Source organism: Schistocerca piceifrons, chromosome 1 (genome assembly GCF_021461385.2).
Source record: "Schistocerca piceifrons isolate TAMUIC-IGC-003096 chromosome 1, iqSchPice1.1, whole genome shotgun sequence".
NCBI lineage: Eukaryota > Metazoa > Arthropoda > Insecta > Orthoptera > Acrididae > Schistocerca > Schistocerca piceifrons.
The window spans coordinates 607,868,764-607,891,184 of record NC_060138.1 but is presented as its reverse complement, the minus strand read 5'-3'; the positions used below and the strand labels follow the sequence as shown (position 1 = coordinate 607,891,184).

Sequence of the window (22,421 nt, the reverse complement as noted above, 5' to 3'; positions counted from 1 at the left end):
AAATACTTAAATTAATGTTAGTTTGGTCTACTGACTGTTCCACCTGCACTTTTAAACTGACATTTAATTATCCCATTTTCGCATCAAGGTTAGTATTTAACTGGTTTATCTGAAAAATAGTGTATAATACTTCTTTCATTTCTTTAGGTACTACAGGAATACAACCAAAATAATATTAATAACAGCAATAATAACAATACTTGAACAATGCTTCCCCAATTCACAACACTTACTAACAATTTCTGTACCACTGCAACTTGATGTCATGAAGTTGTAGAGCAACTGCCACTTGTACTGATAGATGCTGCAGAGTTGTCACTGTCTGGAAAAGCTACTGTCTGCCAGTCTTCCAATTCTCTGTCTTGATCTTCTTTGTTGAACAAAATGCCATCAACTTTAACTGTATTTCAACATTTTATATTTCCTCTTAACATCTGATTTTTAGTGAGTGTATTGATACGTGCGTTCTTCTTGTCCATTATCTATTTATCTTGTTGTCAAGTGCAGCACCATATCAAAATAATTTATTGTTCTCAAATAATTCTATTTAATAATCATTCTTACTACTGTTTGAGTTTCCTCCAGCAATAATGGCATTTGTGTCCTGCACTAGGGAGCCAAAAATGTGTTTGTTTTTGTTGGATCTCATTCAATTAATGAAGATTTCGTAGTGTTTCTTAATTACCTTTTAGTCACTTGACCATGGCCTAGTATGCAGCTATGATGGACTTCATCTCCTTCTAGTGTAATTATTACTGTAAAGCAACTGTAATACTGCCACTCTGACTTCTCTTGAATAATGTACCAACAGTTTCTGTACATATAATCCATACTGTCCATCAATACACACAACATAAAGTTGACGATATCAAACTTACAAAAATTCTGTCAAATCGTAATGTCCAACAAGGAACTTCCTCATAGAAGACGATCCAAATATCAAAACATGTTTCATTTTTCTGAATAAATATTAAAGCTATTGCCAAAAATATATATATTCTCTTAGGACCAATAATGCTACAAGCTTTTATTTTCACAGCCATGCAGGTACTTCCTCTTGCAAAGTTCTGTAATCATCATTCCACTTTAAAGACATATATCATCCCTTGGATTGGTTCTCCTTGTGCAAATAAAGTAACAAATCTGCAAAATATTTGTGCTCTGCTCTATGATAACTTGTTTTATGATTTTCATTCACGAGTATCATTCATTGATAGAATACACAGGGATATACATCACTCCTCTGGAGTGGTATGTAATTCCACACTAGCAAATTTATGCACAGAAAATGTCTTCAGGTGCTCAACCATAGAAATAGCAATGCATAATACACAACTGTTAATGTATGCTGATCACCCTGCAGTATGGTAGTCCAATATACCTTCTAAGAAAATTAAATAGTATGACAAGTAAGGGGAACAGCTGGAAGCATAAACAAAAATATATTGTGTGTTTTCATTTTAATACTAATTAACTAGTAGGATTCAAAGTGAAAGATGAACTTCATTTTCTACTGATTTCATACAATTTACATAATACAACCAATGCCTAGACAAACTGCTCACAGCACATGCTCTGCCATGGCTGATTTCACCAACTGCCCCAAACTGCAATGCCACTTATGTTCAGTAAGCCTGTTATTTATCAACTGCCCAGTCATCCCTACACAGACTTTTCCACATGCACATGATATGTGATATACTCCTGACATTGCATTGTTTGAAACTGACCACATAGTAAAATTTGCTGGTACAGAATTTCTTGCTGTAGAGATGAGCTATCACACCTGCTTGTTGAGAGAACCTACAGAAATACACAAATACAACAACAGCTTCAAAAAGAAACAAGAAAGCCTTAAGGTGGATGCCTATGCGGCAGCGAATGCCCATTGTAGGTAGCAAGGGGAGAAGTGCACCAGTAATGACCACAGAAAAGCCCTTGGACAGAGGTGCCTCAGATACATATAATCTGTGGCAACAAGCTCAACTCCAGTCCACTAACAGTAACGGAAGGTGAAGCTTTGACAATACCAGCCACTCGTTGGCAAAACATCAGAAAAATCATCAAACAAATGTTGGCCACAGAACTCAAGACAGAAGCCAACAGGTAATTTGTCAACAAGGCCAACTAAGGCCTTAACAATGTTGTGCCTATGCAGGGTTACAATAAACAGTGCTAATGCTCTAGATTACATTAAAACAAATGTACAGGAAGACTGCTACACAGTAACAGAAGATTAAAACCATGTTTGATCACAAAGAACAAATAATTTTCAGAAAACAAAACCTAAAGCCAAGGAAAAATGCGTTTTAAGTTACAACAACAGTATAATAATAAATATGCTAAACTATAACCAAGTTAATGAAAGTTTGATAGTAATCACCACTGGGAATGGCAGAGTAAACAACTTTAGATTAGTGAATATATTAATGGGCATTGACAATTAAAAATAAATGAATCAGATATGAGATAAAACAAAACAAATGGTGTACAGAAGCAATCATAGCATCTGTTCAAATGCTTCAAGTTAAGCACAGTCAATAAACACACAAAAAAATTGGTTAAGTTTCAAATGAAATGGTGAATACAGTACACTCTAGAGATTGTAATAAAATTTGCAAACAAACTGACTGTTGAAAAGGCCACTGCCAAATCAGAAAACAATGTTACAGATCATACATCTAGAAATATGACAGGTAAAGCATTAAAAACACTCCAAGGAAATAATGTGGTTTACTTCTGTACAAAATAAATTGATACTTGTTAGCAAATGCATTTAATGGCTATTTCGTAAATACCTAGGTATTAAAATTATGAACAACTTAAACTGGACGGAACACATAGAAAATGTTGTGGGGAAGGCTAACCAAAGACTGTGTTTTATTTGCAGGACACTTAGAAAATGTAACAGACCTACTAAGGAGACTGCCTACACTAAGGTTGTCCATCCTCTTTTAGAATACTGCTGCACGGTGTGGTATCCTTACCAGATAGTACTGACGGAGTACATCGAAAAAGTTCAAAGAAAGACAGCACATTTTGTACTATCGAGAAATATGGGAGAGAATGTCACAGAAATGATACACAATTTGGACTGGACATCATTAAAAGAAAGGCTTTTTTTCGTTGTGACGAAATATCCTCACGAAATTCCAATCACCAACTTCCTCCTCCGAATGCGAAAATATTTTGTTGACACCGAACTACATAGGGAGGAACAATCACCCCACTAAAATAAAGGAAATCAGAGCTCATATGGAGAGATTTAGGTGTTCATTCTTTCTGCACGCTATACAAGATTGGAATAATAGAGACTTGTGAAGGTGGTTCAATGAACCCTCTGCCAGGCACTTAAATGTGATTTGCAGAGTATCCATGCAGATGTAGACGTAGAACGTTTCTAAAAATCTCAGCTCTCACAACAAATCCCATACATGGTTTAACAGATGAGATGCCTTCTAAATAATTCCATTCCTCTTTTACCAAGTAATGAGGAAGCAGCAACATGTATGTATTTCTAATAACAATCAAACTATCATCTGCCTATAATGATAAACTACTGGCCAACATTACTAATAAAACCATGATAAAAGAACTGTTTTTAAGGAGATGGAAAATGCCAAAATGCTGATCTCATGAAATCGGAAAACTACAGACCAGTGGCTATTTTACCAGAGGCTTTGAACACGTACTGTACAAAATATTAATGCAGTTTGTAAAGCTCACAAAATACTTTCCAAATTTCAACATTAATTTCAAAATAAATGAATAAATTCATCATCTCAGCAGCACATCAACTTGCTGACTATGCACTATGAGGGTAATCCCAAAAGTAAGGTCTCCTATTTTTTTATAAGTACAGAACTCTGTGTAGCAGTTGGTCACACTGTTATGAAGAGTGCTTCACGCCGTGTGTGTAAACATGCACACACCGCACTGAGGCGCTCAATCTTGGCTTGGCAGCCATTGAGAATGGAGCTCCTGTTGAATGTCACTGCTGAGTGTGAATTGCGTGCAATTACTAGGTTTTTGAATGCAAAGGGCGCTGCACCGATTGAAATCCATTGCCAACTGACAGAAGTGTATGGTGAGTCATGCATGGATGTCAAAAATTTTCGTAAGTGGTGTAGAGAGTTTGCAGCTGGTAGGACTGAAATTCACGACAAACAAAGAAGCTGGAGGCCATCAATTTCTGAGGAGACAGTGTTAAAGGTTGAGCAAAGCATGCATGAAGATCGGCGGATCACCCTGGATGATCTCTGCACATTGGCTCCTGAGGTTTCCCGAAGCACCACTCACAGAATTTTAACGGAAACATTGAACTACCGGAAGGTGTGCGCAAGATGGGTGCCACGCATGCTGACTGAGGACCACATGCGGCAACGAGTTGATGCTTCCCGTGCATTTCTTCACTGCCTTGCAGCCGAACAGGATAACTTTCTGGACTCATTTGTCACGGGTGACGAAACATTTGGCCGGAAAGCGATTCAGCTCCAACAACGAGGTGAAAGAAGAGGTTCATAACTTTCTGAACAGCACGGCGGCAAGCTGGTATGACATGGGCATACAAAAACTGCCACAGCATCTACAAAAATGCATAAACAGAAATGGTGATTACGTCAAAAAATAGCTAAATGTTCAAGCTGTAAACTGATGTAAACCATTGTAGAAATAAACAGGTCTATGTACTAATAAAAAAATAGGAGACCTTACTTTTGGGACTACCCTCGTAAAAGCACTAAACAAGGAATATCGAAAGTTAGGATAGTCTTTCACCTATCAAAGGCAACTGCAGGTAATGGACAGTTGGAGTCAGGTACCTCGTGAATGGCCATTGCTCATAGCAAGACATAAAGCTGCAATCTTCAATGGATCAAATTACACAGAAACTGGACAGGAGCAGACTGGGGCCGTACAGTGCAGCCCAACGAGTTCTGATTTTGTTCAAATGTGTGTAAAATCTTACGTGACTTAACTGCTAAGGTCAGCAGTCCCTAAGCTTACACACTACTTAACCTAAATTGTCCTAAGGACAAGCACACACACTCATGCCTGAGGGAGGACTAGAAACTCCACCGGGACCAACTGCACAGTCCATGACTGCAGAGCCTTAGACTGCTCAGCTAATCCTGTGCGGCTTCTGATTTTGTCTCTTCATGAATGTTGCAGGACATCAAGTGCATGGACAGCCAAATGAGGTGTTAAACCTACAATGTGAGAAATGTGTAATTCAAACCTGACATGTTTCTGTGGTATTTTGGATGTATTTTTCATACCAAAACTTGGGGCACTCATTCAGTTTACCATGAACATGAGACAGGATATTTATTTCAATATTTCTGGTCACCAGTTTTTGCCCTTTCTTCTACATCTATATGATGTGTATGCTGTGCGCACTCCCATTCGTGTTCATCATCATATCATCATCATCATCTGTTCACCAATCCAGAAATGAATACATGCAAAATTGATGAACACTCGAGTGTCCCAATGCACCTTGATTGGCCCACTAACTTAACCTACCTTAATCCTACAATGAAAGTCTGGGACTATTTGGAACAATGATTGAAATGTAACAATCAACATCCCCTCGGTTTTGTTTCGATATAGGATCTAATCATCAACAAGTGTCCTTACTAGATACAGCATTCCTGAAGAAATCTGCACTCTTTTCTGCACCAAATTGTTGTTTGTTTTAAAATAAATAGCCATTATTTGTAAAAGAAAAAAAAAAGTATATGCCGATGTACCACCCTTTTATACCACGTTTACACGATACTACTGCCATCTGTATATGGGATAGCCACTATCTTGTGACTTTTTCACCTCAGTCTATATGGCAAGTGTATAACTGGAAATTTAGGAAAAATGTACATAGTTGTATTCTGAAATACCTTTGAACATTAAGGCTTTAAAATGGTCTACTGAAAAATCAAGAAGTTGTATATCCCTTTTTACTATAAATACAGCGGTATGTTTGACTTGAATCATTATATCCAGTGAGTGTCAGATCTCATTACAGAGTTAGAATGATCAGCAATTGTGAAGAGCAATATTTTCCACCTGTAAAGCAATCAACTGATGAACTTGCAAAAGTATTGTACCATAGAGAATCACATGACCTGAATAACCCACTATGCATTATAAAACATGAGAAAACCAAGGGTAGTCAGGATCTCATCTGCTTGGCACTGGTGATCTCTGAAGCTTTTTCTGCATTGACATACGTGTTTGGAAAGCCACTATTCAGTACATATGACATAGTACTTTATACCAGTATCACCAACTGTCTGTGCTATTCCATTTGCAAATGAGATGAAGAAAAAGTGTGTGTGTGTGTGTGTGTGTGTGTGTGTGTGTGTGTGTGCGGGCGTGCATGCTTGTGTGTGTTTTACAATAAATAACCATTATTTGCAAAAGAAAAAAAAGCATATTGCAGATGTGATGTGTTTATTATTTTACAGTGATTTTTTTATATATTTTGATTAGTTATAGAGTACCATAAATTGTATAATCGCCTTGTCCAATGATGCATCATGTATTGATTGTAATACATGTAATGGTTGGTAAATAAATTAAAAAAAAAAGGTTTCCGTCACTAATTATTTTGTTCTACAGACAAAAAAACAGAGTTATATCTTGTGTAAAAAGATTATCAATAAACATTAAATGAAATTAATGTTACCTGTGTAGCACCCTATGAGAATGAAGATAGTAAAGGGCTGAGACTAAATCACAGGCAATATTTCTTGCTCGATCCTCAGGCAAGTATCCTTCTTTGCTCAGGATTTCAGATAACTCCTTGTCCGCATATTCTGTTACTACAACGATCTGGAGCATAATGGTATTGTAAATTAGATAGTATCTCAAACTATGATCAACAAGGAACATGTAATGTCTCTCAAAATTCGCTTTAAATACATCTAGTATGTGTAGAGGACACTAGGTAATTTGCATAGCAGCCAACTTATTTCAGGAATGGAAAATGAGAACAAGTTGTAACAGAGATGTTAAGTCACTGACTCTGATTTGAAGTTAACTCTTACAGAGCTGAATTTTTTCTGGAGGAAAGAAAATATTTCTTTACATAGTGTTACTCTTATGTGAGTTTTCAAACTGATTTTAGATGCACGATTTATAGAAAAATACGTACCCATTTTCAAACCATACTTTGTATACTTGGCATCATTTTATAGACTAAAATAACTAATTACGAAATATTATCTATTCCAATAAATAGTAAAATAATCACTGAATAACTACCCTGCAAAATAACAATAATAACATTCAATTATACAGTGGAACATAGTAAAACAAGCACATCTGTGTATTCTGGCGGCCATGAGTTGCTGCACACTGCTAGGTTGACTTGCTAATATTTTCACAGTGATGTACAACAGCTGGCAGTACTTATACATGGCGAAAAGGTAAACATTCACAAATGTGTACCTCAAGTTTACATTGGGAAAAGATACTTCTGTTGCAGCTAAGACACTGCAAAAGTTAATGTACACAATTGTAGCCAGAAAGTCTGAAAAGGTTAAGTGATTTAAGGGACCAGTCTAAAGATCATCCATTAAATTTTCAGTAAACTATAAACTTACTAGTAGACAGGGCACTTGGCTAGGACTTATCTTCAGAAGGTGAAATTCCAATAATGTCACTAGATGCATATAAAAATACAAAAAAGTATGCTATCTTGCAGGGAGAAAAAGGTGTAGGTTGAGGATGGTTAGAAAGAAGAGGTAGCTCAATCAGATTCCAGAAAGAGAATTGTGTAGATAACTAGATGCACTGACATTTGGTCTGAAGATGATATGTAACTAAAACTGGTCACCAAGTACAAATACAAAGTGACTTGGGCTGTTTCAAGATCAGGCTTTGGCAGACAGTCAGTGTAGCTTTCTAAATAATAGGTCTAAAACAATTAACAAAAAGTAATTTAAGTTCTATTTTTTTAAATTAAGTAACAATTACAGAATGTGGATGCACATTTGAATCTGATGTAGTTCATGTATAAAATTTAGTTTCTTTGGTTTAATTTAAATATATAATCAATTTGTCAGTGCTGCATAGCATACATAAAAACTTCTGTATGACCACATTATACAGTATAAATACAATAATATATATTTTTTATTTCTTAATGTCCACCTAGACTATTATAATGACATTTGTATGGAAAAACAACAGAAGTTAAAGTGTCATCATCTTATCCCTCTCCATCTCCTCTGCCACCTGAATTATTTCTCCAATACAACATAGATGTCATAGACTGATGACATCAAAGATGCCAATGGCAGACATGAAATGACCATTTTCATATGGACTGATTTCAGCAGGGATTTGAGATTGTTGATTCACATGAATTTCATTCTTGTAGCTACCACTTTTAAACTGACATCTGTCTGTATCTAATCACCAGCCTTAAGAACATTGCTACTACCATATCAGGTAAGAAAAATGACCTTTGCTGAGTATCATGACTGGTACAAACCTGAGCCTTAAACTAAACTCAATGGAGCCAGCTAATACTCAAAATACACTGAAAGCTGATCAGTGAATATGTTCATGAAACAGTTTCTATAATACTCCTTGACTGCATGCAACATTTCTACTACAGAAAGCGAAAGACCTCAGCATAATCATGAGTAAATGGATCAAAATATCCACGGGTATGCTGCCGGTCTATAGTGTCCAATGGGCACAATATTTCGGCGATTATACATGACGCCATCATCAGGTGAACTGACGGACTGAGCTCCTGTGAACGTGCTGGCACGGAGATCCGTACGCTATGACTGCTCAGAGGGAACTGGGTTCGGTGCGCACCAATGACGACCTCATAAACCGTGACTGTGGCTATAATCTTAGCAAGGCTTGGGAACCAGCGATCGGGTTAATCAAGAGTAAATCGAGCAAACATATAGTTGTGAAAACCACGGCGGACAGAGCCATCACACCGATGTCATCTCAGACGCCGTCGCAATGTGTTCCACCGCGCGACCGTGGCGCGGACGGCGGAGGGAGCTCGCCGCGGGCGGAGGGTATTTAAATCAGCCGCCGCCGCGACCGAACCCAGTTCCCTCTGAGCAGTCATAACGTACGGATCTCCATGCCGGCACATTCACAGGAGCTCAGTCCGTCAGTTCACCTGATGATGGCAACATGTATGATCGCTGAAATATTGTGCCCGTTGGACACTATAGACCGGCAGCATATCCGTGGATATTTTGATTATCAAATACGCCGGGAGAAACTCAAGAATCACATGAGTATATGGAGTTGGAAGTACAAACTATAAGAAACATGTAGGAAATATTGGTCTTACATAAATGCAGATAAAAAAAATCTTATGCATGTACCAGGTCTTACAAAACTTTACTACTGTGTTGTAGCTCAACATGACTCTAATTATGAAAACTCTGCGTGAATCAAGCAACTCACAAATGCATTATAAGGTGTGTGCGTGCGTGCGTGTGTGCGTGCATGTGTGTGTGTGTTTGTGTGTAGCACAGGGCTGTTTGATCACGTCAGTCTTCCTTATGTTCAGATAACAAACATGGTTGTGACTGGATTTGAAGTGTGATTTCTGCACACAGTTGTCTTCATGGGTTTTTCATTCACTCTGCAGCTCTCTTCAGTTATCAAATTCTTATCATCATTCCATAACTGCAATCAAAATCATGCTGCATTCAAGATGACATAACAACTTAATGCATTTATTATTAGCATAGTTTCCCTCTCAGCACACTCCACTTGTCTGTCTTCTGTCCAACAGGTAACAAGTATTTCTGTCTCAACATCTTTCCTAGTTTCCACACCCATAACTATTTTAGTCCTCCCCTCCCCCTTCTCACCTGCTGACCCTATTATTCCTCGCTCTTTCCTGGAAAAGTCAACTTCTCCAGACTTTATTCCTTCTTACTGCTGACATGCATTTCTGTTAGCATATTATTACGCACATTACATTCTTTCATCATTCCTGGTACTATACTCGATATGTCAGGATATAAACAGGCTTGTTACTAGATAAAAAAAAAAGATACACATGATTTTCCATGCATTTGTAAAAGAGATTAAGAGTTTACACCATATAAATAAGATTACATACATACCTACTCAAAGTGTTATTGGAGGGAGTTAAGAAAATATATACCATTTTGCATACATATGCTGGCCACCACAATTTCTTTACTTTTGTTACATGGAGTTTGTAGAAGAATCTCTTATTTGTGAGTTTACACTGTTTTACTTGTGTCTAAGAACTCCTTTACATGGTAGCAACAGGCTGAGAGCAGATGACATCTCTGGTTTTGTTTGAAACTGGGGAGTTTCTTATTGCAGTAATGTGTGCACACTTGAAAATCACATACATCAGCAGTGTGTTGTCATCCTCGAGAGCGCAATGCGAAAGAGCAATACTGCCTGCTGCGCTATGCTCACTCTCAGTTATCATGTTATTACTGCTTGGATACATTTGCCTTATCTTATTGTGTTCAGTATATGTTAAGGTACTTCACGTACATGCCACAGTCTAATGAAGTTGTGCTAATTTTTGGTTGTGTTGGTGTCCAAGTTACAACACAAGTGATGAAGAGTGTGGGATTGCTCTCCACGCAGTTTTCAGTCTCTGGTTGGTCCTTCGTTGCATCTGTGATGTCTGACAGTACTGCTGCTGAGTTTTCACGCTGGCTAGTTGATCAGCAAGGGTTTCTTACCGTGGCATTGCAGCATATTGGTCAACTGCATGAGGCATTCACCACAGTGCAACACAATACAACTCAGGTATTGCGAATGTTTGCCTCTGTTTTGGGCAGTTCGGGTCCATCTCTGACTATGTCACCTGCTGCGTCACCTCTTGTTTTGCCTGTAGCTATTCAGGTCTCTTATCCCCTGCTGTTCCTGGCTTACAATGAGTCTGTCAAAGAATGGGAAGCCTAGAAAAAATGGTTGCAGCATGCCCCTTGATGCTGTGCTTTCTTTTTGTCTTGGTTATTGCCTCACAGGTATGAACTCCTTTGCCAATTGTCCGCCCTGTATGATCAATCTTCACTTGCTTTTCATAACAACTTCGACCTTCTGTCTGAATACTACTGTAAACGGACGCGTGAGTTGAGTTCTATCGGTGTTGCAAAAAATAACTATATGATTTGGGCAGGTGAGCTTCACGGTTTAAGCCGTCGTCGTCACTTTGTCACTGATGTACACAATTTTTTTTATTATTCTCGTGTCAGAAACATACAGGTACATATACATACATTTTACACATTCATGATTAAATTACTTTTGACCAAAACTTGGCCACTACCAGTGCATTTTCTGTTGCTTGTTGAAGGTCATCTTCTGTACAGGAGAATGGACACAATCGACACCGAAACATGTGCCGGACTGTCTGTTCTTCTCCACAGTCACACTGAATATCATTTGGATCAGTGTATCCCCATGTTTCCAGGTTAACTTTTGATCTTCCAACCCCAGATCTCAGTCTATTCAGGGACTTCCTTTCCCTGTCATGGCCTGGAGGTAAACTCTTTTCCGACCAGGGGAAAGGTAGGTCATAGCCCTCCATAGTTGTAACCTAGCTTTTTCAGCAGTGGTTCTAAGTTCCTTTGATGTCTAAATAAACTCTTCCTTGACTTCAGTCATGCCCATACAGAGGATGAGTAATTTCCTGTTCCACTGCCTTTCTTTCCTTGTTCGCAGCTACCTCTCTTCGGACAGGTGGTGGTGCTATTTCTGTGAGGTGGTAAAGCCATTCGAATGGAATGGGTTTGAAGCAACCTGTTATAATTCTGCAGGTTTCATTGAGAGCTACATACACCTGTTCGGCATGAGTTGAATTATATCAAACAGGACAGGCGTACTCTGCCACAGAATAGCATAGTACCATTGCAGATGTTCGGATTGTTTCAGGTTGACTACCCCACTGTGATCCGGCCACTTTCTGCAGGATATTGTTACTGGTGGAGACTTTCGACTTGCATTTCATGCAGTGCTTTTTGAAAGTGAGACACCTATCAAGTGTCACTCCTGAGTATTTTGGAGTCTCTTAGTGTTCTAGTTCAATCCCCAACCATAGTATTTGCAACTTGTGAGTGGCTTCCTTGTTTCTCAAATGTAAAGCACACACTTGGGTCTTTGAAGGGTTTGGTTTAAGCTGGTTTGTGTTGTAGTATCTGGATAGATCTTCAAGGGCACTTGTGTGGTTGTACTCCAGTGATTCAAAATCTGTCCTCTTGGTGGCTAGAGTGAGGTCGTCAGCATATAAGAAGCTCCTGGTCTTTGGGCCTATAGGTTGGTTGTTCGTGTATATATTAAGCACGATGAAATGGTTCTTGATGCAATCATTTGGTTTCGGTTGGCCCCTGATCTTGAGGTTCATGAATGGGCACTGCAAAGAGAAAATTGCTCCCTCTCCAACATTCTGACTATTGCCCAATCGTCTGAGGTTTTGAGGGCTGCGGGTACTCAAATTGAATCACGGTGTGAGGTTGCAGAAGTTCAAATCGCTTCCCCCTGCCGTTTATCAGAAGGTTCACAGGGGGATGATATGGTGGCAGCAGTCTGTGCACGAGCAAAACACCATGGCAGCTGGGCCAACAAACTGTGGCAGCAACAGTTTATTGCAGACACTGACATGGATGTCAATTGTGTATTGGCAATCTCTGTTGCAACCAATACACTTCTTATTGATGTCAAGGTTTATCAGAGGGTTTTGCACATGCAAATCAACACTGGTGCTGCCATGTTATTACTCAACTTGCAAATGTACATGGACTTGGGTTCTCCATCTTTAGAGCCAGTGTCATGTACATTAGTCACACACAATAAACAAAGCATTCCGATATTAGGCAGTGTCTTGGCTCAGTCCATATAAATCTGTGATACATCTGCTCACTTTTCTGGTGGTGAACAATGCATGGACCAAAAATTTGTTTGGTTTGGATGTCTTTAACCTTTTTGGGCTTACTATTTCCGGTGAAGTTAAACTTGTCTCTGATCAAGCGCCTTGTACACACCATGCCATGTTCTTAATTTTCTACCTGTTTTCTGTGGGCTGGGAGTGGCCCAATAATTTCGAAGCAAACATCACCATGAAACCTTTGGCCAGATCCCATTTCTTTTGGGCTCGCCCAGTGCCAATGGCACTCTGTGACCAAGTCGAGGAGGAGCTCAACCGCCTCATGGCCTTCAGGGTTATCCAACCAATTGCATCCAGCAAATGGGCTACCCCCTTACTCATTGTCAAGAAGGCGTTGGGATGGTTATGCCTTTCGGGTGATTTCAAAGCTTCTGTTAATGCTCAGTCTATGATTAACATGCATCCCATGCCACGCCCTGACAAACTTATTGTTTATCTTGGGTTTGAGGTTTCTAGAGCTGGTAAATGTTGACCATCAGGGTCAACATTTAGTGTCAGCAACAGACGCATCCCAGCATGGGCTGGAGGTGGTGTTAGCTCATAAATATTCTGATGGCTCCAAGTGGCCTATTGCATACACATCAAAGAAGCTTAATTCAGCTCAGACTAGATATTCACAAACAGAGAAAGACGGATCACAAGCCATAAGTTTTGCTGTTTAACCACTCAATGTCAGTGCCAGGCAAAGCAGCGCACAGCTTCAATGTTGGACGCCGTTTCTCTCTTGGTACAAGAACAGGATTCACTTCTGCCCCACAGTTAAACATGCAAATGCTGACATGTCAGCTATCCATTCACAGATCCTGCAATTGCTGCATGCTGCTCACTGGGGGGTGTCATGCACCAAGGTATTAGCTGACTGTCATTCTTTTCGGCCTGGTTTAAATGGCAACATCACTCGTTGGTTACATTATGTTTTAAACAGGCAGCGCAGCAAGCTGCCCAGTCAGCAATGTATCTGTGGTCACAAACTTCGCAGGCCTGGGATCGTCTCCACATTGATTTCACCAGCCCTTTCATTAATACATAACGGCTAATAATAACTGAAGCATTCTCTCGGTTCCCATATGTTGTTCACTGGCCATCAACTTTGGCCTATGCCACTGTGGCAGCCCATCAAAATTTTTTTCCATCAAAGGACTTCCAGCGACACTGGTCTTTGATAAAAGCCCTCAGTTTGTGTCACAGGAGTTTGCCTCCTTATGCAATGCCTGTGGGATTCATCACATTTTAGCACTGCCCTTCCAACTGCAGTCCAATGGTGAGGCCAACAGGTTAGTTACAACATTCAAAAAGCAAATGAAAAAGAATTGATTTGGTCCAATCTGACATTGTCTTGGATCAATTTATGTTTTCCTATTAGTTCATGCCATTTTGCAACAACAGCCCTGCCAGACTCCTCCACAGATGTCAACCCTACACATTCTGGCATCTCCTGCAGCCTGGTCAAGGACACCAATCCATGCAGCCATGGTCCCATTTCTGGCCTGAAGTGTCTGTCTGGGCATGCGGGTTTTGCATCGCCCAAAATGGATTCCCACCATCATTTCCCAACACTGTGGGCGCTGCCTCTGCAATGTTCATACAGAAGAGGGCCTCTGTGAATGCCATTGTGACCAGTTGCGCCTGTGCACGAATGACCAGACAACCCCAGCCGGGACATCATGTTGCTACGCCAGTTCACCTGATGTGGCAAGATCCCTGCCACGACATATGAGGGGTCCTCCGTCACTGGTGGATGAACCTGGTGCAGCTTCTCAAAACTGGTGCCAGTACCGATGCAGCTGCTGTCCACACCGGAGCCATCTCCTCTGCTTTAGCGCTAACTGCGGGGTCACCACAACCATCAAGGTTCTGGACATGATGTGGGCATGGAGCTCATGCCGGTGTCACCCATCCTACCAAATGGGTTGACAGGAGAAGGCAGACTGTGACGCTGCCCACACCCCAAGTACTTCAAACCATGCTCTCCAGTATCAGCACTTAATCTCAGTCAATTCACAGAGGAACATGCCATGGACATCATGTATATCCGAGCTGTTTCTCAAGGGAAGAGGAATGAAATAATGCATGCACATGTTACTTAAAAGCCACTTGCATCAGCAGTGTGTTGTCATCTGCAAGAGGGCATTGCAAAAGAGAAATACTGTGAACTTCTGATACAGCCCGCCACTGGCAAGTGCCTAATTAATCCCTACCACACTGTACTCATGCTCAGTTATCATGTTATCACTGCTTGAATACCTTTGCCTTATCTTATTGTGCTCAGTATACGATATGGTACATTCCACAGTCTAATAAAATTATATTAACATTCTTGGTTGTGTTGTGTATCTAAGTTACAACAGTTATAAAATATACATATATATTAACAACATTGCACAACCCATTAACTCCCATATTGTAAGCTATGCAGATGACATGTCAATCTTATTCTATGGGAGCGAATCTAAAGAGCTAGAATCTCTTGCTACTAGTGGTGTAACAGACGTAACAAAATACTTCAATGATCAGGGACTCAAGGTGAATGTCACCACATCTCAACTACTGACATTTAAAACAGGCAGTTCGCATCACAACAATATGAATAGTGTGTGTAATATCTCTGCAACAGAAAATGGTAATTGTAAATTCCTGGGTGTATATGTTGATGAAAATTTGTGGTGGACATACCACATTAATTTCGTATGCGGAAAAGTCAGTAGTGCCATGTATCTCCTCAGCCAGCTCGCAAAGATAGTTCCTAGCCAAGCACTGAAATTAATATATTATGGAAACCTTTACTCCTTTCTCAACTACAGAACTGAACTATGGGGCTGTGCAGCTGATGTACATTTAAAAAGAAAACTACTACTACTACAGAAAAGAGCAATAAGACTTATACATGGGATGGGACATGGAGATTCATGTCGTGAAGTGTTTGTGCAGCACGAATATCTGACAATATATTCTCTGTACAGCTTCAAAATAGTTGTATTTTTTATAAGTCAACCAATAGAAGCTATTAAAGGCAGTGATGTACACGATGACAACACTAGAACAAAGTGTAACTATTTCTGTAACAGAACAACGTTAAAAATGACTGATAGAAGTCCATATATCAGTGGTTTGATTTGGTATAACAAGCTACCAAACTCTCTAAGAACGTACACGGGAAGCATTTTTAAAACAAAATTAAAATATTTTCTGATAGAAAAATGTTTATATTCTTTCAATGAATTTTAAGATATTGATTGTAACATGAGGCATTAGCATACCAGTTGTAATGTGATAAATGTAAAAAATAGACATAAGAAGCAACAGCTACAGAATATAGTGTATTTTATAAGTATAAATATAACCATAGTATTAAGTCTGACATTTGCAAAAGCCATTATTACAATGGCTCCACGCACAGGAAACGTAAATAAAAAATAAATAAACATATGGTTAGTTTAGGTTCCTTGTCACTAAAGTCAGTCTGTGTACATGTGGTAGTTTTCATTACATCTTGAACTGAAATTACGTATATTTTTGTTCATCAGAGTCATGTAGTTTATTTTTAGAAACGTAATAGCTTCATATATGTGCAGAGCAGGCACTGTCAATATTTGCAATTCTTTGAATTTATTTCTGCAGTGCTGCCTTGTTGACAGGTTTCCAATGCACCTAATACTTTCTTTTGCAGTTTAAGTAATCTGCCTACGTGTATATTAATGGCACTACCCCACACAGGTATACAATACGAAATGTGCAGATAAATTAGATGCTAATAAACTTTCAGTAAAGTGTCTTGATCAAAAGTTTGTGAGATTTTTCTCAGGAGAAATATATCTGTGTTAATTTCTGAGCATACTACTTTACTCATGTGTGTCTCCCTTGTCATGAAACTGTCCACAATCAATCCCAGAAACTTGCTTCAATTTACTTCTGAAATACCTGAGTCCTGAAGCTTGATATCAAGACCATCTGCTTTGGCTGCCTATTTACTTGTATTCTCATGAAAGTTGTTTTACTTCCTTTAATAAAAAGGTTGCATCCACCAAAAAAACTTGTATGCCCTATCTCAACACATTCCTCATTTCAAAGTCCTTTGCAGATTTCCTGGTGACTAGTAGAGCTGTGTCATCAGCATACATGAACACTATTTCATTTACAGCTTCTGACATATCATTTACATGTAGAATAAGTAGTAATGGTCCTAATACCAAGCCTTGTGGTACATCAAGTTTTACCTTTTTGATAGTAAAAAAAAAAGGTTTACTCTTTTGCACTTTTTATTTACAAAGTCTTGTCTATTTTCAATAAATGTCTTGATAATATTGTTTGCTCTGCCTCTTATGCCATACTGGTTTAATTTTTCTAACAGGACTCTGTGACACATGCAACTGAAAGACTTTGATAGGTTCAGGAACAGATTACAAACTTATCCCCCCCCCCCCCCCTCCCTCCTCCAACGCCCTGACTGCTCATGCTGTGACGTCAGCACCTGCTGCCTTTGTAGATCGACTTCTTCTGAAACAATGATGTGCCCTATTTATTATCTCCTGTTTCTCTATGAAATCTGGTATACTAGCCTTTGTGGCTATTTCTACCATTTTAGACAGTACACATGTGACAGTAACAGTTCTGTAGTTACCAAGATACCCTTTGTCTCCCCCTTTATATGCAGGGATTACTTTTCTTTTCTTTATGCAAATTGGAAATAATATTTCCTGCTGTATTTGATTTATAAGGAGTGAGGGAGGTTTTGTTAGGAATTTAGAAATATGCTTAATTAGTTTACCTACCATCCAATCCCTCCGAATTTTTGTTTTTTTAATGATTTAATGGTAAGTCGTCTGATTCACCTGTAGGTGATAGGAATGTATAATGATAGCTTTTTAGAGCTTTTCTGTGTTATTTACTACTTGGAAGTTTTGGTTTTTAAACAATCCAGCCACTATATCTACAGGGTGTCTGAAAATTCTTTCCCTGATTGCATAAATTGATAACTCAAAGCTAGACGTAAGATACAAATATGAAACTTGTGTTGAATTGTTTACAACTATCAAAGTTTTTTTTCTGTTTTAGGTTCGCAGTACGTAAGTAGTGGATGAGGTGCAGTGCCCAAGAAGCCATGTTAACCAATCAGGAGAAGGCACAATGTGTCCTTTGGTACCATGAGACACAATCAACAACCACAGTGCGGCCACACTTCCAGACAACATTTGGAAGGAATCCACCTGATGTCAAGAGCATTAAAGCCTGGTATGAGAGGTTCAAGAACACAGGATCAGTTGCTGACCTTCCGAGGTCTGGTCGACCAAAAATCTCAGCAGACAGGGTGGAAGCTGTAAGGCAGTCTTTTCTGTGAAGTCCAAAGAAATCGGTGCACAGGGGCTCACATGAATTACAGATGCCAAAAGCTCTCTCCATGACATTTTACACAAACGTTTATTGTTTCGAGTGTACAAAGTGTAAATCGTTCAGGCCTTGCCGCCCAATGACAGTACACGTCGATATGACTTTGCGGTCGAAATAATATCACGTATTGAGGATGATGATGGTTATCTCAGACAAATTGCCTTTTCCGACGAAGTGACCTTTTTGTCAGTGGAGTAGTGATTTGCCATAATGTGTGCATTTGGGATTCACAACCCCCTGGCGAGGTCATAGAGTGCACCAGAGGCAGTCCAAAGGTGAATGTTTGGTGCGCACTATTGCACGATTGAATTATCGGGCCATTCTTCTTCGCTGATAATACCATCACATCTACAGTGTATCTGGACATGTTTTAACTATATGCTGTTCCTCAGCTGTTTCAGTGTCATCCCAATGTCTTGTTTCAGCAAGACGGTGCACTGCCTCATTGGGGTTTGGACGTCCGTGCCTATCTCGATATGAGCTTTCCTGGGCGATGGATTGGTCGTGATGGGCCAACGATTTGGACTCCATGCTCTCCTGACATAACCCCATTAGACTTCTTTTTATGGGATTATGTCAAGGACGAGGTCTACCGAACACGTGTACCAGATCTTGAAACCCTGCGGCAACGGATAACCATGGTTGTTGAATCGATCCCTCCAGTGATGTTGGCTAATGTGTGTACGGAAATTGAATATCGCCTAGATGTGCTACGAGCTACCAAGGGTACTCATGTGGACGTTTATTGATGTGTGAAAAAAACTTTGATAGTTTGTAAATAATTAGACACCAGTTTCATATTTGTATCTTACTTCTAGCCTGAGTTATCAATTTATGTAATCAGGGAAAGACTATTCGGACACCCTGTGTATAAATACTGACTGAAAATTTCACAAACCTCATACAAATCATTTCTGTTCCTTCCTTTTGTAAGTGTGGTGTCGACATGAGCTGATATGTTTACCTCTTTCCTGATTGTGTTTACGCATGCCCACAAAGTTTTTGAAGCATTTGAGGAAGTAACAGTTTTATGTCTATAATATCTGCCTCCTGTACCAAGCTGTTGTAGGCATTCATCATGTCTTTATAGATCTTATCATTTGCTAAATATTTATCCTCCTTATAATCTTCACATAATTCTTTCAATTCTTCCTTCCTCTGAATAATTGCTTCTGTGATAGTGTGTACTGAGTGGTTTTTTTTTTTTTTTTGTACTTTCCTGGATACTTTTGGACAGCTAATATTTATATAATTATTCACAGTTCCGCAGAAAATTTCCCATCTCTCTTTCACAAGTTTTTCACCATAAATCCCCTCCCAGTTTTCTGTTTTCAGTAAAACTTCCAAGACACTTAGGTTTCCTAGTTCAGCCTCCCTTAGCTCTATCACTGTATTTTCATTGCTCATGACATCATGCACTTCAACTGACTGGCCATAATGGATAGCAATTCTCAGGTCTTCAAAAAATGGTTCAAATGGCTCTGAGCACTATGGGACTTAACTTCTGAGGTCATCAGTCCCCTAGAACTTAGAACTACTTAAACCTAACTAACCTAAGGACATCACACACATCCATGCCCGAGGTAGGATTCGAACCTGCGACCGTAGCGGTCGCGCGGTTCCACACTGCAGCGCCTAAAACCGCTCGGCCACTCTGGCCGGCTAATTTTCAGGTCTGTTAGTGATTACATGATCTGTGATAATGTCTACTGTATCTGTAGATCTTGTTGGATTTCTTATGTGCACCTGCAGGACAAATTAACTTAAGATCTCAAGGAAGCTTCTCACACAAACATTTTATCTCATTGTATTAATGTTGAAGTCATCTACTATTATTAAAAAAGTGAATTCTCTGTTAAGTCTACATAATAATACCTCAAATTACAAGAGGAAATTATCCACACTTGAGCTTGTTGAGCACTATATACCCAGCAAAAGACACAGTCTTCCTAGTGATTGTATCTGAATTGCCACTGCTTCAATTATAGTCATGAATGATGACCGTTGACTTCAGGCTTGTGCTGCACCACCTACGTTACGCATTCTCTGACAGCCAATAGTTTCTGAGTGCTGTAGCTAATGCAGGAATTATATGCGATCACAGCAGGTTATTTACTGAATTTCTGTCCCATTTGTTGCGAGATGTCATCACTGACGGTGGTGGTGAGTGACAAATTCTGCATAAGGAAGCAAGAGACATAATTTGTTGGGTACATGCTTGCTTCAGGCATAAAGTACGCATATGTGTTTACCACAACCGTCACTTGGAATCTGCAACAATGCAATCCCTATCTGTGAAATTCCCTGATATTTCCCTGATTCCCAGTCAAGTTTTAGCATTTTTCCCTTACAAATTTTGATATCTCAAGGGTAAGTTCAGATGTAAGTTGGCAATCTGTCTTTGCAGCTAAGGTACAAGAAACAATAGTGCAAACGAGGAAATATGTTAAAAAAAAAAAAAACACTTGCAAGCACATGGCGTTTCCTGATGTGAGCAAAAGTCTTAAGTACTAACATGAACATCTTTTGTAATGAACCGTTTTTAGATGGAGAAAGCTAGCCAAATGGTATATGTGTTTCCTTAAGACCACTGATGTTATTTTATTAAAAAAAAAACACATTTAGTGACAAAAATACGCATTTCCATTGAGTCACTAGATAGTTTAAAATATCTTCACTGATTTCAGAAATAACCTCAGAAAAAAGTACCATAGGCCTCTTGAAAGATGTGTATAAGGCAGGGAAGAATTGTGTAAATGAAAACTGTATGTGACCACAAATAAATTGTTGGTTCTACTATCTTCATTATTGTCAGTTATTCCCCACTATGATACATCTATTATTTAGCAGATATTGTGTGATTTATCTTTGGAGAAATATATGAGTATATAGTGTACAAACCGCCAGCAAGTGACAGAGTTTACTTCTTCTTATTGTCCATACTTTCTAATATATAAACTACTTTTGAAGTGCCAAAATGTTCTAGAACAAATGAAATTTCTATGAAATGCCGCACTGTACAATGTACTTGCTGTGAGACAGTCGCAATTCCTGAAGACCACTGCAGTCTTGGGTCCTTGGATAGACCACGAAAATCTGCCATGTTATGCCACACACAAAGAGACCTGGCCTGTGGGCAGATTGGTGAGACTAGATCTGACGGGCAGAGCTTGTGGGAAACAGTGGACTTCAGATTGGCACACCTGATCCATTAGAGATACCACATAAATGGCCTGCACTTTTTGCCCATCATGGAAGTCCATTCATGTGACCAGCTGTTTACACATCACAGACAGCATGTTGATGTAATGAGTCTACAGTGATCAAGCCTTGCAACAGATAACATGCGCCAAATACTCTGATAATCAGTACTAATGAGGATAGGTAACAACTCACGTTAAAGATGATTGCTGATCTGCAGACTGGCACATAGAAAAGACAATCACACTCTCACAACTAAATTTTCAGCCACAGCCTTTTGTCAGAAAACGAGAGCACACACACATTCCCAAAATCACTTAGATCCAACTCATGCACACATAAACCACTGTCTCCAGCTGCTGCATCAACAATATCTGAGAATCAGATCCAAACAAATCACTCCTCACATCTCCTTGCCTCTCGTCGGCAGTTGCTAGCGTAGCGACAAGAAGTGGTGACAGCACTGACTGCAATCTGAGGGGAGTGGTAGGAAGGGGACAAGCAGTAAGAATGAAGGTAGAAACATTTCATCTACTGAGACAAAAAACAAGATTTTTCCATTGGTACTTTTTTTTTCAAATTTCCCTGATACTTTCGAGATTCCCTGATTTCCAGAACTTGTAGCAACCCTGATTTGCTGTTGCGAATATGGACAGCCATCAGCTGTATAATAGAATGACAACAATGAAAATTTGTGCCAGAATGGGACTCGAACCCAGATTTCCCAAGTATCACAAGCAGTAGCCCTACTATTAGGCTATCTGAGAACGCTTCATGGCCAGACCCAAACAAACACACAGTTGGCGACATAAGGAAGTTTGGGTTTGTCTGTGAAGTGTGTTCAGATAGCCTAATGGTAAAGCAACCGCTAGTGATCAGTGGGAAATCCAGGTTTAGTCCCAGTCCAGCA

General features: G+C 39.4%; 1 protein-coding gene across 1 annotated transcript in view; it reads right to left on the bottom strand.

Moving 5' to 3' along the window:
* LOC124803881 (serine/threonine-protein kinase fused) overlaps window positions 1–22,421 on the bottom strand; it is a 211,018-nt gene that overhangs the window by 161,819 nt on the left and 26,778 nt on the right. Inside the window, exon 3 of the mRNA XM_047264708.1 lies at window positions 6,686–6,831. Coding sequence (XP_047120664.1) covers window positions 6,686–6,831 — 146 coding nt within the window. The remainder of the gene's footprint in view (window positions 1–6,685; window positions 6,832–22,421) is intronic.